The 13,246-nt window shown below is 35.3% G+C and overlaps 2 protein-coding genes and 1 long non-coding RNA gene across 7 annotated transcripts; 2 read left to right on the top strand and 1 right to left on the bottom strand.

Moving 5' to 3' along the window:
* Positions 1-751: 751 nt before the first annotated feature.
* Positions 752-6,206, top strand: LOC141666868 (putative protein phosphatase 2C 10). 2 transcript variants are annotated; one of them, XM_074473094.1, is made up of 6 exons: positions 752-906; positions 1,211-1,314; positions 3,453-3,692; positions 4,154-4,430; positions 5,555-5,709; positions 5,830-6,206. In XM_074473094.1, the coding sequence occupies exons 2-6, from the start codon at positions 1,285-1,287 to the stop codon at positions 5,968-5,970; spliced, it is 843 nt and encodes a 280-aa protein (XP_074329195.1). In that variant the 5' UTR covers positions 752-906; positions 1,211-1,284; the 3' UTR covers positions 5,971-6,206. The 2 variants fall into 2 exon arrangements, with proteins under 2 accessions (XP_074329195.1, XP_074329206.1); XM_074473105.1 differs by lacking the exon at positions 752-906 and adding an exon at positions 983-1,046.
* A 669-nt stretch (positions 6,207-6,875) lies between these two features.
* Positions 6,876-9,665, top strand: LOC141666873 (uncharacterized). Of its 4 annotated transcripts, none has more exons than XR_012552389.1 (4): positions 6,876-7,364; positions 7,522-7,753; positions 8,838-8,961; positions 9,264-9,665. It is a non-coding gene; the product is annotated as an uncharacterized LOC141666873 (long non-coding RNA). The 4 variants fall into 4 exon arrangements; XR_012552392.1 differs by having other exon boundaries at positions 7,522-7,539; positions 7,706-7,753; positions 8,838-9,665; XR_012552384.1 differs by having other exon boundaries at positions 8,838-9,665.
* A 506-nt stretch (positions 9,666-10,171) lies between these two features.
* Positions 10,172-12,929, bottom strand: LOC141666858 (uncharacterized). Its single transcript, XM_074473080.1, has 3 exons — positions 11,046-12,929; positions 10,723-10,877; positions 10,172-10,373 (listed from the first exon to the last, which is right to left on the bottom strand). The coding sequence occupies exons 1-2, from the start codon at positions 12,837-12,839 to the stop codon at positions 10,752-10,754; spliced, it is 1,920 nt and encodes a 639-aa protein (XP_074329181.1). The 5' UTR covers positions 12,840-12,929; the 3' UTR covers positions 10,172-10,373; positions 10,723-10,751.
* Between the last annotated feature and the right edge of the window lie 317 nt (positions 12,930-13,246).

Genomic DNA, 13,246 nt, shown 5'->3' on the forward strand with positions numbered 1-13,246 from the left:
CTGCTAGGGTTACAATGAATAATATTCTCGATAATGATAACACTTATAGTGTAAACCCTATGTCTGTGTTTATATACTATACAGTTACAAGATAATCGCTAATTGATATGGAATATAATTATGCTTCCTAAAATATATCAATCAGATATCTTTTCTTCCAAGTATTTCATTCGTCATAGAATTCCTTCTTCATGCATATCTCTTCTTACATTTGTCTCGATCTTCTTTCCTTTCAATCAGCCACCTTCCTTATCTGGAAGTTTCCTTTAAGTTCTGATATTATCTCCTGGTAAATATCTCCTGAACCTTAAGTACTGATCACTTAAGTTCTGACTTCAGTATAAGTGCTGATTTCAGTTAAGTACTGATTTGTCCTGTTTAAGTAAAATCTGAAAACTAAACATAAATCATATTAGACATGATATTATCAAATATATCTAACAGGTTGTAAAGTTAGTATTTATTAATAATTTATATAAAAACTCTATCAGTTAAAATAAGTTAAATTTATGAGATTCCTTATTTAACATCGGCGTACTAGAAAAATGGTTTAATAAAACTCGGATAATTTATTTATCTGAGAAAAGAAACTAAGACAAAAAGTCCAAAAACCCATAAAATGGATAATTAGGTCATCAAATGAGTAATTTGTTGAAAAAAAAAGGTAAGAAGAGCTGACCAACAAGAATAATGAAACAGCCGTCACATGGTCTCTTGACTGGCTGCAGACAATACATACATACATTAAACTCACACAACTCAACTCATTTGCCATTACTAATAAAGAAAAAAAAGAAGACACCAATAAAGACAGACCAATAAAGACAGCAAAGTCAACAACTGAAGCCCAAAGCTTCTGCCCTCTTTTTGCACCCATTTTCTCAGTTAATCCTACAGCTTTACACGGTAACCCTTTTTTTCTTTCTTTTTATATACACACACTGTTTATATCTTTGTCATTTTTATTAAAAGACTAGATTTTTTTAATTGTTCGTAAATTATAAATTTTTGTGGCTTTTCTTGGGGATTAAAGGGGTTGTAGATCGGTATGTGAATAGTTTGAAATACCCATCTGTTGATATGATTTGATAGACTTGAATTTTCTTGATTAAAATTGATTCTTTAGTGAAAAAAGTGTTATTTTTGTAATTTTTGTTTTGGGCGTGTTTGAATTGTTGAAGATTATAAATTTTGCCTTTTTGATGAACAGGTTCTATGATTTTAAAAGTTTGTAGAAAGTGGATGTTGGGTATGGAGTAAGCTGGTGAGCTGAAGCTGAATTTGATGGATAATTTATGTTGCTTTAGTTCTCAGGTGAGATTATTAACTAGGAGCTTTCTTTATGTTTATTTGTTTTAAATTTGAGCTTTTTCCATTAAGTGTTTTGTCTGTTTGTGTTACATTTCTTTTAGGAGGTTCCTTGATGAACTGATAATTTGATATTACTTGCTAGTATGCTGTTGTTGATGATACAAATAATTTTTCGATGAAAAGTATTGTTTTTGAAAACTTTAATGAAGTGTTTATCTATTAGATTGTAAGGATTTGAACCACTCTTATTGGTGCCATGTATAATTCCGACAAATTTGTTTATTAAGTGTGGGATTTGGTGTTTTTGGCTGGATTTCGGCAATTGCCCTTCCTGACAATTTTTTCTTGTGTAAGATTTTGTGTTTTTCTGGCGCGATTCGGCGATTGCGTGCCTTGTTTTATATAGTGGACAAAGATCCGTGATTATTGGATGGGTTTGGGGGATTTTGTTATCAAGTTATAAATGATCCGACAGAAATTAAATGCCTTTCTAAATAATGTAAAATAAAATTTGGTTGCCAAATTAGCAGAATTTACTTCTCTTATCCCTAGAAATAGAATGTTGTGTGGCTTGCGATTGTAATTATAAATTTACTTTAATATTCGTTTTGGCTTCTTAACAATCTCTATTGTATGATCTGGTACTTGATTAACTGTGTTTTGGCTAAAGTTGGTCTAAACATTTACATCTAAGAGCATCTCTTATGAGGGTGCCAAAAAGAGTGCCAAAGTGGCATGATGTGGCATGACACTCTCGTTGGCTACCCGTTGGAGGCTTAGGGATGCCAACCAAAGTAGCCAACTTTTGGCACCCTTTGGCACCCTCTCAAATTGGACAATGTTATATATCCTAGTAAAGACATGTACCTTAATATCTATTTTTAATTATACTTGTATACTTGTATACTTGTATATGAATAGTTTGACAACTTTGAGTGCTAATTGTTGGAGTAAATTTTGGTAAGAAGGGTGCCAAAAGTTCAATTTAAGCAAGAGACAATAGTATATTAGTATTATTGATGAGCTGGAAATATTGGCAACTTTGGTTTGGCACCCCAATTGGAGATGCTCTAGGTTAATGCTTTCTTGAGCTTCAGTACAATAATCGACCTTTTAACCCCCACGAAGTTGACCTAGTTGTTGTCAACTGTATAATAGACAGTTGAAGGTTAGAGCTGAAGGGTTCGAATCCCGTGATTGCCGAAAAAGCTTCTTGGGGCCACCCTTTAGTATGCAACTACTCGATGCTCTCTTCAGTTTCACTTCAAAAATTGACCTTTTAGCCCCCAAGAAGTTTTCCTGGTCATTGTCATGTGTATACTAGAATGTTGTTGAGTTTGAGCTCAAGGGTCCGATTTCTGTTATTGGAAGTAACTCTGTAGGGTTACCCTTCAGTGCACAACCACCACTCAGTTTTCCTTGTGCCTGATCTACTAGAGTGGTTCACTTGTGAAAGTTCCTCATAAAAAAAACAAAAAGTTGACCTTCTGTCACTCACTTGTTGGTAAGGTAATAATGTTTCTTGGTAGTGAACTCTTCTTTTTATAACTCTTATAATAACTGCTATATTATTGAGAAAATGTTAATTAGGTTACCAAAATTATCCGATAGTAAAGTTCAAAAATATTTCTCTCCTGTATAAGGATGGTTGAATATTATTGTTTTACACACCACATATCCCACTAAGTATTTACCTTTTCTAGTATATACTCTCTTCAGGCTCTATGTTCAGAGAACCTATTTTGTGAGATAGTCTGTAGAATAGAGCAGTATATGTTTGGTTTATAAGAGGCAGGTTTTCAGGTGATTAAAGTCACCTTGTTTTGTTGTATTCCGGGATACGAAAGCCACAGTTTGTTCACGCATTGAAGGCAAACTAGGGAAACCCATTTTTAGCGTAATTTTGAAGGGATGTTTTATCTGATTTTAATGTTATATGTTTGGTTTATAAGAGGCAGGTTTTCAGGTGATTAAAGTCACCTTGTTTTGTTGTATTCCGGGATACGAAAGCCACAGTTTGTTCACGCATTGAAGGCAAACTAGGGAAACCCATTTTTAGCGTAATTTTGAAGGGATGTTTTATCTGATTTTAATGTTTACATTTATCTTACTTGAGAATAAAATGTCTTCTTTCACTGAAGGCTTCAGGAGGCAATTCTACACATGGAGCCGGCAAGGGAAGAGGCAGTCAGGGGCCTATTAAGTTCGGGTACCACCTAGTGAAGGGGAAAGCAAGTCATCCTATGGAGGATTACCATGTAGCTAAATTTGTTCAGCACCATGGGCGTGAGCTTGGACTTTTTGCTATTTATGATGGGCATCTCGGACACAGTGTTCCTGCATATCTACAAAAGCATCTGTTTCACAATATTCTGAAGGAGGTGAGTATTTAATTGAATTAAAAATACTTTATATATGGATTTTACAGTACCCTTTTCTTGTGTGTCCATGGGACAAGCCCATTCTACTATCTTTAGGCAGTTAAGGCAAGGGTATCTGGTTTTGTTACACAGTCCATATAGCTAAGTAAGTTGTATATTTTAATGACTGAGTAGATTTTTATACATTACAAAACACGGTAGGTGTGTCACTCATATAGCATAGTTTTAAGATATTTATCAAATCAAATTCATAAACAAATAAATATTTTAAAACTTGTTGGCTTCTGAAATAAACTTTTTAAATGTCTTTTGAGGACCTTTTTGTAGCATGTGCAAAATTGCAATTCTTTTATTTAATCGAGTGACATGATTAATTTGAACTTTACAACATAGTGTACGCCATGGTATGATCTAGCCAGAAGAAATTCTCTCGCTGATCTATGTCTTATTGAATACTTCAGGAAGAGTTTTGGACTGATCCAGGCAGGTCGATTTCTAAGGCTTATGAAAGAACAGATCAGGCTATTCTCACCCACAATCCAGACTTAGGAAGAGGTGGGTCAACTGCGGTGACTGCAATTCTTATAAATGGTCAAGCGCTTTGGGTAGCCAATGTTGGAGATTCACGAGCAGTTCTTTCCAGGAGAGGGCAAGCGATACAGATGAGTGTCGATCATGAGCCTAATACAGAGCGGGGAAGCATTGAAAACAAAGGTGGCTTTGTCTCAAACATGCCAGGTGCTTTGAAAAGAACCATTTGATCCCTTCCCTGTTAATAATGCTTGAAGAGTTAAATAATATATATGATTTATGCAACTTTAGATACTAGCTTTTCACTAGTCATATCTTATGATTAATAATCCCAGTGAGTATTTAGAGTTCTGCAATAGATCGGGTGAGTGTTTTTTGCAGCATATTATCGGGATGTAGACTTCTGATCCTGGTCAACCAGTATTTAGTTTCACCCTTCAGGAGTTGACATAGCCTTTCTATTCTGCTGTTAAATTATGAAGTGCAGTACTTTTGGATGTATAGATACTGTCATATATGACTTGGCAAAAAAATAATTAATGTCATATATGTAGTTCAGACTATGAAACACCTGCAAATTGGAAATAATTAATTTTGCTTGGATTCTGAAAAGATTTTCTGGAGTCTTGAACTGATGATTTTAATTATAGAAGTGCTGGGTTATTTAAATACAAGCCCATGGGCGTGGACCAGGTTTATATCTTAATCAGTTATTTAGTTTTTTGGAATTGTCAGTTACAGACCTTCAAAGTATAGAATATGACTAGCAGTGTCAGTTAATAATTTTTTATCATATCCTGAAAATCCCCCTGTACTTGGAAGAGAAATTACTGATGAAGAGCAGACCTCCTTATTGTTAACATTGAACAAAGATTTGGAGTTGCAGTGACTCGTAGGATACAATGTTCTTGGCAGTGTAAAGTTTATCATTTCTGCATTTCTTTTGCTTTCATGTTATATATCTTCTGTCCATGGAGTAGACTAGTCTTAGAGACAGGGCCATGTCTTTCAAAAATAAAGAGAATATAACTTAGCTGAGATTATATATCATGGATTCCAGGATGAAGATTGTTGAGGAAGAAGATTTATGTCCTTGCAATAATTAAGGGACTGCTTGTGCATTGTTATCCAGCCTACTTGATTATGGGAATGTACCTTTACTTTGGCACTGAGATGAAGCTTTTAAAGTTTGTCGGTTGCCTGAGTTTAACTTGTTCACATCACATTAATGTGGCATATTATATCAACTACACATGCTGGTTGTTAATACTGGGTACTGGTTGGGCTTAATATTTTTTTTGTAACAACTTATGTCATTTGGCAATTAACAGGGGATGTTGCAAGAGTGAATGGCCAATTGGCCGTTTCTCGTGCTTTTGGAGACAAGAATTTAAAAAACCACCTGCGGTCTGATCCAGATGTAACCAATGCTAATATTGATGGAGATACAGACCTTCTAGTCCTCGCAAGTGACGGTGTGTGGAAGGTACCTATACCCTGATTTTACTGAGCTTTTGTTCGGAAAGGATTATAAATATTCGTTTTATCCATTACAAGTTTCCTCTTATTGCAAATCAAACCATCCATTCTTATACTTAAATTGTAGGTCATGTCTAATCAAGAGGCGGTTGACATTGCTATAAAGATTAAGAACCCACAGAAAGCAGCAAAACAGCTATCAATTGAAGCATTGTATAGAGAAAGTAAAGATGATATATCTTGCGTTGTTGTTCGGTTCAAGGGTTGAAACATGAATGTTTCATGTATATGCATTACATGTACATTAGAGGGGGTTTCCGTTGCACGGTGTGCAATGTGTTAGACTATACAAAGTCTTGGAATCACATAAAAATCTGGTGTTCATATCCAAATTATTGTTGAAAGAGTTTGTATAATTCGTTTTTTCTGTCCTCGCTCTGTAATATATATTAGGAGTTATGATGTTCGTTTATTTGTTTGATTTATAGAATCGTACTTCATATCTGTATTTGCATCGGTGACATTCAAGTTGGCTTGTTGAAAATTTTGTTTCTTGTGTAACAACAATGATCTGGGTGCTATTTCCCCTTTCTTTGTGTGGGGGTCAAGTAAAATTTATATATTGGGCGTCTAATAGTCTAATATAACTCGAGGTGCCTTTAAAATAAGCAAGAGGACATTCAGAAACTTGCATTTAATTTCAAATGAGAGATTTCAAATGTCGTTATTTTAAATTCTCATATTTATATTAATATTTGAATGGCCTGGATTTCAAATGAAATCCAAATCCAGATTTACAAACAGCTTATTTGATCAAATCCAGAATTTCAAATGAAATTCAGTTTTTCAAACGGGCCATAATGTTGTTTGAGATAGCATGGCAAAAAATATAACTTGTCATTAATATACAAACATTTAACATTTTGTGATAGAATATAGAATATTGTTGTATAAAATCGGGGACTTCTGTGGCAAAGAACAAACTACAGCTTGTTTGTTTCTAGGCAAAGGCCCCTGAATTAGAATGAACCCCTATCACGCTAATAAGGAGTAGCGTAACACTGTTATGGAAGAAAGTACATTATAATGCTACTAATGGAAGATTTATAATTCAGAGGATGAAAATTCTGCTATGTTACAGTTTCTAGAGGATAGTACGAAGAAGGTAAAAAATATACAAAATACAAGATGTCTTCAGAACTCAGAAGGTGTGGCTAGTTGATAAGTAGCTTGTCTCGTATATGGCTAGTTGATAGGTAGTTTGTCTCGAGTGGTATATCTTGGCGAGACCTAGAATCATCATGTTCTTCCGCATCTTGGTTTATTTAAGCAAGGACAGTAGGTTCCCTGTATATTTTTTTCCTAATTTTTGTTTCATTTTCCTCAACAAGAACTTTAAATGAAAAATGCTGACGACATCTCAGCATCTGAAGAAGAAAAGAATACTTATCTATGGAGTTATATGAAAACAACCCATGTTCACAACTATTTCAGATAATAATGAACACTACGTGTGTTCTGAAGATAGCAGAGGAACATCATGCTAAAAACATGGATCTGAATTTAAATTTCCCAGAGACACCATACTCTTGCTTAAAAATTGGATTGGATTTCCCCTGCTCTTCATATTTTCATATCTGATCTTACAAAAAATTAAGCAAGGTATCAAATGTCATCTCTCTTTTACTCTCCGTGTTTAATTGTTCTTGTTGGGCATTTTAAAACTAGTTATGATGGTAATTATTTCTGCAATGATTGTAGATGCTTACTAAGACAACTAATTTTTAATTATGATCCTCTTCAATTTAAATTTCCACAGTGTTTGTGCTCGATGAAGGTACTACAACTTGAAGAAATTTGTGACTGAAAAAACCTCGTCTATCAGAATTTTTTTACATTGTAGTTGTTAAGATTCACATGTTATAGCTTTAATTCTCTCCTGCATAGAGGGAGTGTTTTATGCGAGAGTAGTTATGTGAATTTATTATCTCCTTTGATAATAGGCTATATCTTCAACTCTCTCTCCCGCTACTTCAACTTTTGCTGCAGAGGTACAATTTCATTCTATTTGTTTCTCTTAAAATCTTCTGTTGTGTGTGTGTATAAAAGGGTTTTAGTTCTTAGAAATTTGGGAATTCTTTTACCAATTTGTCAATTCTTCAAGATCTTGTACTTTTAGTTGGAATTGTTGAATTTAGTTTGTGTTACGTTACCGGTTTCAAGTTGCATATGCTATATAGTTTAAGGGTCAATGTTCTTCATCTAGTATTGCTGCTCATAATTTCATTACTTGACTTTTATAGCGACTATCAGATTGTTTATATGGAGCACTCTTAGCACAAAATTCAGATTTTAAGTAGCTATTAGAGTTGCAACAACCGTCTTGGGTTAAGCAAGCTAATTCTGGCATCTTGTCTGGTTTGCTGTTGAACATAGAGTAGTGTTGCATTTGATACAGGAAATAAAAAAATAGGTTTTAGTACTGTAGTAGAATAACATGACTTATATTTTCTTTATATTTGATAAGGAAATTGATCAAATTGGAATTTATATAGTGGACGGTCTGTGAAACTGTGAGTGAGTTGCAGAGCTTGAAGCACTTGTAGCGTGTAAAAGTGTAGCAGAGAACTATCTGTTTCTCAAGGCTCACTTGATGGCATCAGTGTTATTCTAATTCCATTTAGAAAATTTTGTTGATAATTCTCGATTCTGTGACTGAAAAAGAAGAGACTTAAGCATATCAGCAAGTTTTGGGAAAAAATATGAATGATTTCGTCTGGAATGTAGTTACCTATCAGATTTCTGGAATTTTCGGTTGTTGGCATATTTACCGGAATTTCTTATCTTAATTTATGTTGTAAATGTATTTGTATGTTAGACTATACATGCTAAGAACCTAATACTGATTTGTGCTAAGAGTTTGCAGTTCTGGAACCTGTAACAGAACCATCAGTAACTGCTCTAATGGTCAAAACTCCAGGCCATACATATTAGTTGTTATGGTCCTCTTATGTTTTCATTTTTTAGACTTTATCTCACCTTCCACCTTTTTATCCAAATATTAAAAAATAATTATGTATACTTTTTTGAAAGAATTATTTATATACTTGACTGGCAGTAGGTTATTTTCTGTAGAAATTCTTTTACTGGTTTCTTCTGAAGAGGGAATCTTTCAAGATCGAAAATGGAATCAATGAAATCGAAGAAAATTCCAGCATTTTTCAAGCCTTTTATTGCAGAAGATAGAGAGCAACGACTGGTGAGTTCTTTGATCAACAGTGGTTGTTTTCTCCAGTTGTTTATGGTGAAAAATTATTTGAAAGTTGTTATGCTTATGTCTCTAAGCTCTTATTCAAGCACAGTGGTTTAAATATGACTGCCTAAATATCGTATGAGGTATGATGGGTTTGTTCCAGTAATCATAGAAGTAAATTCTGCTAAAAAGAGCTTAATTACGATGGGTTAGTTAATTTTTTAAAACCATATCAAGGTATGTCCATATTACTTTCTTGTCTTTGTGTAAAGAAGTTGCTTGCAAAATACTAATCGATGATATTGCAGCGTGTACTTACAGATGTGATCCGGGACTTGAAACTGAAACTTCCAAAACATATAGACATTTGTGACGAAGGTGGGAGGACATGGTCTGCAGCTGTCTTACTGAAGGGTGGAGAGCTTTTTGGAAGTGGAATGGAGTCAAGCCAAACGATAAGTTCCTCTGCCAATTCGTCCCAGGAAAAGACCGAAGTAAAATGCAACTAAGAATTCGCATTTTCAAGCATCATTATTATTGTTACAGTACTAATTAGTTAAATATATACTGGCCTATATATGCTGGTTTTGTAATTTTTCTAGCAAAAACTTGATCACTTGAGCTTACTAGCTTAGTGCTTTAAAGAGTAGATATTTGGTACTGTTTCTAAACGCTACTGTTTTATATAGATTATGTCCTTTTTTATTGTATTACCTGGAGTTGTTTTATAGATTGTTTGACGGACAATGATTTTATAATTTGATATGATATTTTACTTTGAAGATTTTTCCACAGGATGACCTCTCTTCATTTTATCTACAAGTCTTTGGTTGCTTTGAACTTAGAATTACGATCACAAATCTCTGTCCTTCGTCACTGCTTCCTTTTGGTTTTCGATTGTAATGAGCTGGATATGTTGCTGAGGTGGGTATCTTTAATTTTGTAAGGAAAAAAGCTTGGAAATATTCTTGCATAAGGTTGCTTCCTTATGTTTGGTAGTATGTGCTTTGTGAATATATCCTCTTTCTCTAAGGAGGTACTTCAAAACTTCAGCTCCTCTTTTGTTTCTTATTTGTGGTTTACATCTGTTTGATTTATCAAGTTACTCACAAGCATGACTTTATAAGCATCGGCTTTGCTCTTCTTACAAAACATTCAACATAAGAGGATTTACTTATTTTTAGATGTTAATTTAACTAATCTTACAGCATTAACATGCAGTAATTATTTTTTATTTATTATCTTAACCAAACATGCAACATAAGTTTGTGCTCAATACATGACTACATGGCACTTCTTTTACAACAACCCGATTGCAATACATAAGCGCAAGTGATTAATATAGCTAAGAACATAAAAGAGCTCTATATAGGGTTTGAGTTAACATCAAAGTTCTCCAGCAAACAAACTTGAAGGTCCTACAAAAGATGATTGTAGTTTTATGTTAGCATAGTACTTGGAATATAATCGTTGGGTTGAACTCAAACAAAAGGTTTAGAAGAATTATGAATGTCAACAAAAAAAAAAACAGATGCGGAAATAGGTTTGCTAAAATTTAAAATTTTTGGGTAAGTTCTATGAGCCATTCCATATTCTTACCAAGTTATATTAGAGTGTGTCAGTATAAGTATTCTCTTACAATCGAATTCGTTAACAGAACTTGGTAATGAGCAAGTAAAGATATATAGCAGTTCCAGTCACATATACACAGTATGATTTTACCGATGAAGTGAATTTTTTTCCTATGTGAAAAGAATATTGGCTTACCTTCGATTCAGGGTCTAATTCTTCGTGCTTCATATTTTTAGTTGCTCACGGAATTCCTTTAAGCGCCTTTTTGTACAGTGAGGATCATCATCCTCATCCGCCACTGATTTGTTGATATAGTTAGTTGGTGCACCAGTCAAATTACCTCTGAAAGCCTGCAATTTTTTATTTAGTGGCTGTAATAATTCAACATTATTTATAATGACCTCATAAGCAAATCCCTTGGATTTTCCAGGTATCTCTTTCAGAATATAAATATGCTAAAAGGTTAATATGCAATAATATAGTTATTCAGGAGAGAGTTAAGACTTGGAAGTACTAACTTCTGTGTTCCTGGAATTTTGATTATCAGCAGATTGGCTGTTTTCTGTTGCAAATTTCCCACTTGTACCTTGGTTTGTCCCGTATCGGATGTGCTGCGCACCTGTTAGAGGTGGTGTCGAAGCAATTGATGAGGAAACTGGCCTTGTATCTGGTACAGATTTTTGGTAATTTTGATCACTACTATTGACCGAGAGTCGTGGTCCCTGCAGCAGTGGTTGCACCTTTGAAGCCGACACTTGGGGTGAAGCTAGTAAAGGTTTTTGGCTGTAACCATTATTAACCTCCCTGGAAGGTGGAGTTGAGATTTGGTTGTGACCATTATTATCCTCCCTGGAAGGTGGAGTTGAGATTTGGCTCAATGGTTGTGATACTTTTTGGTCATCACTGTGAGCTAGAGGAGATGGGGCCTGTGGTGGAGTTTGTGCTGAACGTGGTTTTAAAAAACTGCTGAATCTAGATGGACGAGGTGATGATCCTTGTGGCGACAACGTCTGTGGTTGATGAGGTGATTCCTGTGGTGATGATTGTACCGGCTGCTGATTAGAAGTGTTACTGTATGATGGATTAGGTGACCCTTTTGGTGATGATGTTTGATGTGGTGGCTCAGATGAACTATTAATTTTTTCGTGAATTGGTGGCTGTGATGATTGTAGTGGTGGCTGGTAAGAAGCGTTATTATTTACTAGACGAGGTGACCCTTGTGGTGATGGTGTTTGGGGTGCAAGCTGAGAGAAATTCTCCACTTTCTCCGGAATCAATGGCTGCGATGTTTGTAATGTTTCCTCGTAAGAAGTATTACCATATGCTGGACGAGATTGCCACTGAAGAGATGATGTTCGTTGTGGTGGCTGGGAGAAATTGTTTGGTTTCTCTGGAATCAGTGGCGAAACTGTTTGTAATGGTTGGTGGTATATAGAATTGGTATATGCTGGACGAGGTGACCCTTGCGGTGATGATGTTTCTTGTGGGTTCTCAAAGGAATTTTTATTTTTTTCTGCAGTTCGTGGTGATGAAATCAGTGGTTGCTGGTAAGGAGTATTAGTATATGTGGGAGGCGACCCTTGTGGTGTTGCTGCTTTTTGTGTTTGCCACGAGTAAACGTTAACTTCATCTTGATCGGGTGGTGATGATGTCTGAAAAGGCTGCTGGTACGACATGTTATTATATGATGGACGAGGTGACCCTTGTGGTGACGATGTTTGTTGTGGTTGCTGAAAGAAATTGCCGATAGTTCTTTCAGGAATGGGTGGTGATGATGTTTGTGATGGTAACTGAAATGTGGTTTTAGTTTTCACAGGAGGAAGTGAACTTTGCAACGATAATGAATTTTGTGATGGCTGTTGAAAACTAGTGTAGTTTGTTTTCAACATACGAATGGAAACTTGTGATGATGATGACACTTGAGGTGGTGGTTGCGAGAAACTGTTAGTCCTTGCCAGAGGGGGTGAATATTCCGTTGATGCTTGTGGAGATTGTTGAAACAGAGTATTAGTATCCACAAAATGAAGTGACCCTGGTTGTTTTTTACCTCCTAGTAACACAAGCAGTTGTGCTTGTCCCTGAACCGGGGCTGCAGGTAATGGTTGACGATGCTGATAATTTTGGCTGTTAGGCATGACCCCAGCTTTCTTGTTACTAGGAGAACCTTTAGTAAACTTATTATCAGTTTGGTTGGAATGGATGGAGCCATAGCCGTTGATGCAGCCACATGCTGCACATTCAACAACTTGTCCCTCATCGGACACTCTCAATTCTGCGTGGCAGAAATTACATTTCTTTGTTGTGGTTGGCATCGTATATTTCAGTAGCTAAAAGGGTTCAAAAAGAGGGAGAAGTTGGTAAGAGCTAGAGAGTAGAATGGTTTGGTGAGGCTTAAGGTTGTTAGTGATGAACATTTATAGAGAAACTACTGCTGGTGGTTCCCCTATGGTGTACACTACTTGAGGCAAGAAAATTTTCCAATATACTATACTCCATTATATAAAATCTATAACTTTATTCTGTTACTGGATAAGATTTTGGATGCTGCAAGTTAGAATCAGATGCATATTTGAATTCAAGTACTTTCGGTGACATTAATTCAATCAAATTTCTATTGAGTTGATATAGCTTTTTGACTCATTTTCGTGTATTTTTCATGCAGCTTCTGTTTATTTCAGATTCTTTGTTATCTCACTTATCAGTATATTGTGGATGGTTG

The sequence above is a fragment of the Apium graveolens genome, chromosome 1, assembly GCF_009905375.1.
Source record: "Apium graveolens cultivar Ventura chromosome 1, ASM990537v1, whole genome shotgun sequence".
NCBI lineage: Eukaryota > Viridiplantae > Streptophyta > Magnoliopsida > Apiales > Apiaceae > Apium > Apium graveolens.

Excerpts from the sequence above, each read along its gene's own strand:
- LOC141666868 (XM_074473094.1), top strand. The coding sequence starts at position 1,285 with ATGGATAATTTATGTTGCTTTAGTTCTCAG. Across the intron at positions 1,315-3,452 it reads TATGTTGCTTTAGTTCTCAG|GCTTCAGGAGGCAATTCTAC; the intron begins GTGAGATTATTA and ends CTTTCACTGAAG. Across the intron at positions 3,693-4,153 it reads TTCACAATATTCTGAAGGAG|GAAGAGTTTTGGACTGATCC; the intron begins GTGAGTATTTAA and ends TGAATACTTCAG.
- LOC141666858 (XM_074473080.1), bottom strand. The coding sequence starts at position 12,839 with ATGCCAACCACAACAAAGAAATGTAATTTCTGCCACGCAGAATTGAGA. Across the intron at positions 10,878-11,045 it reads AAAATTCCAGGAACACAGAA|GCTTTCAGAGGTAATTTGAC; the intron begins GTTAGTACTTCC and ends AAAAAATTGCAG.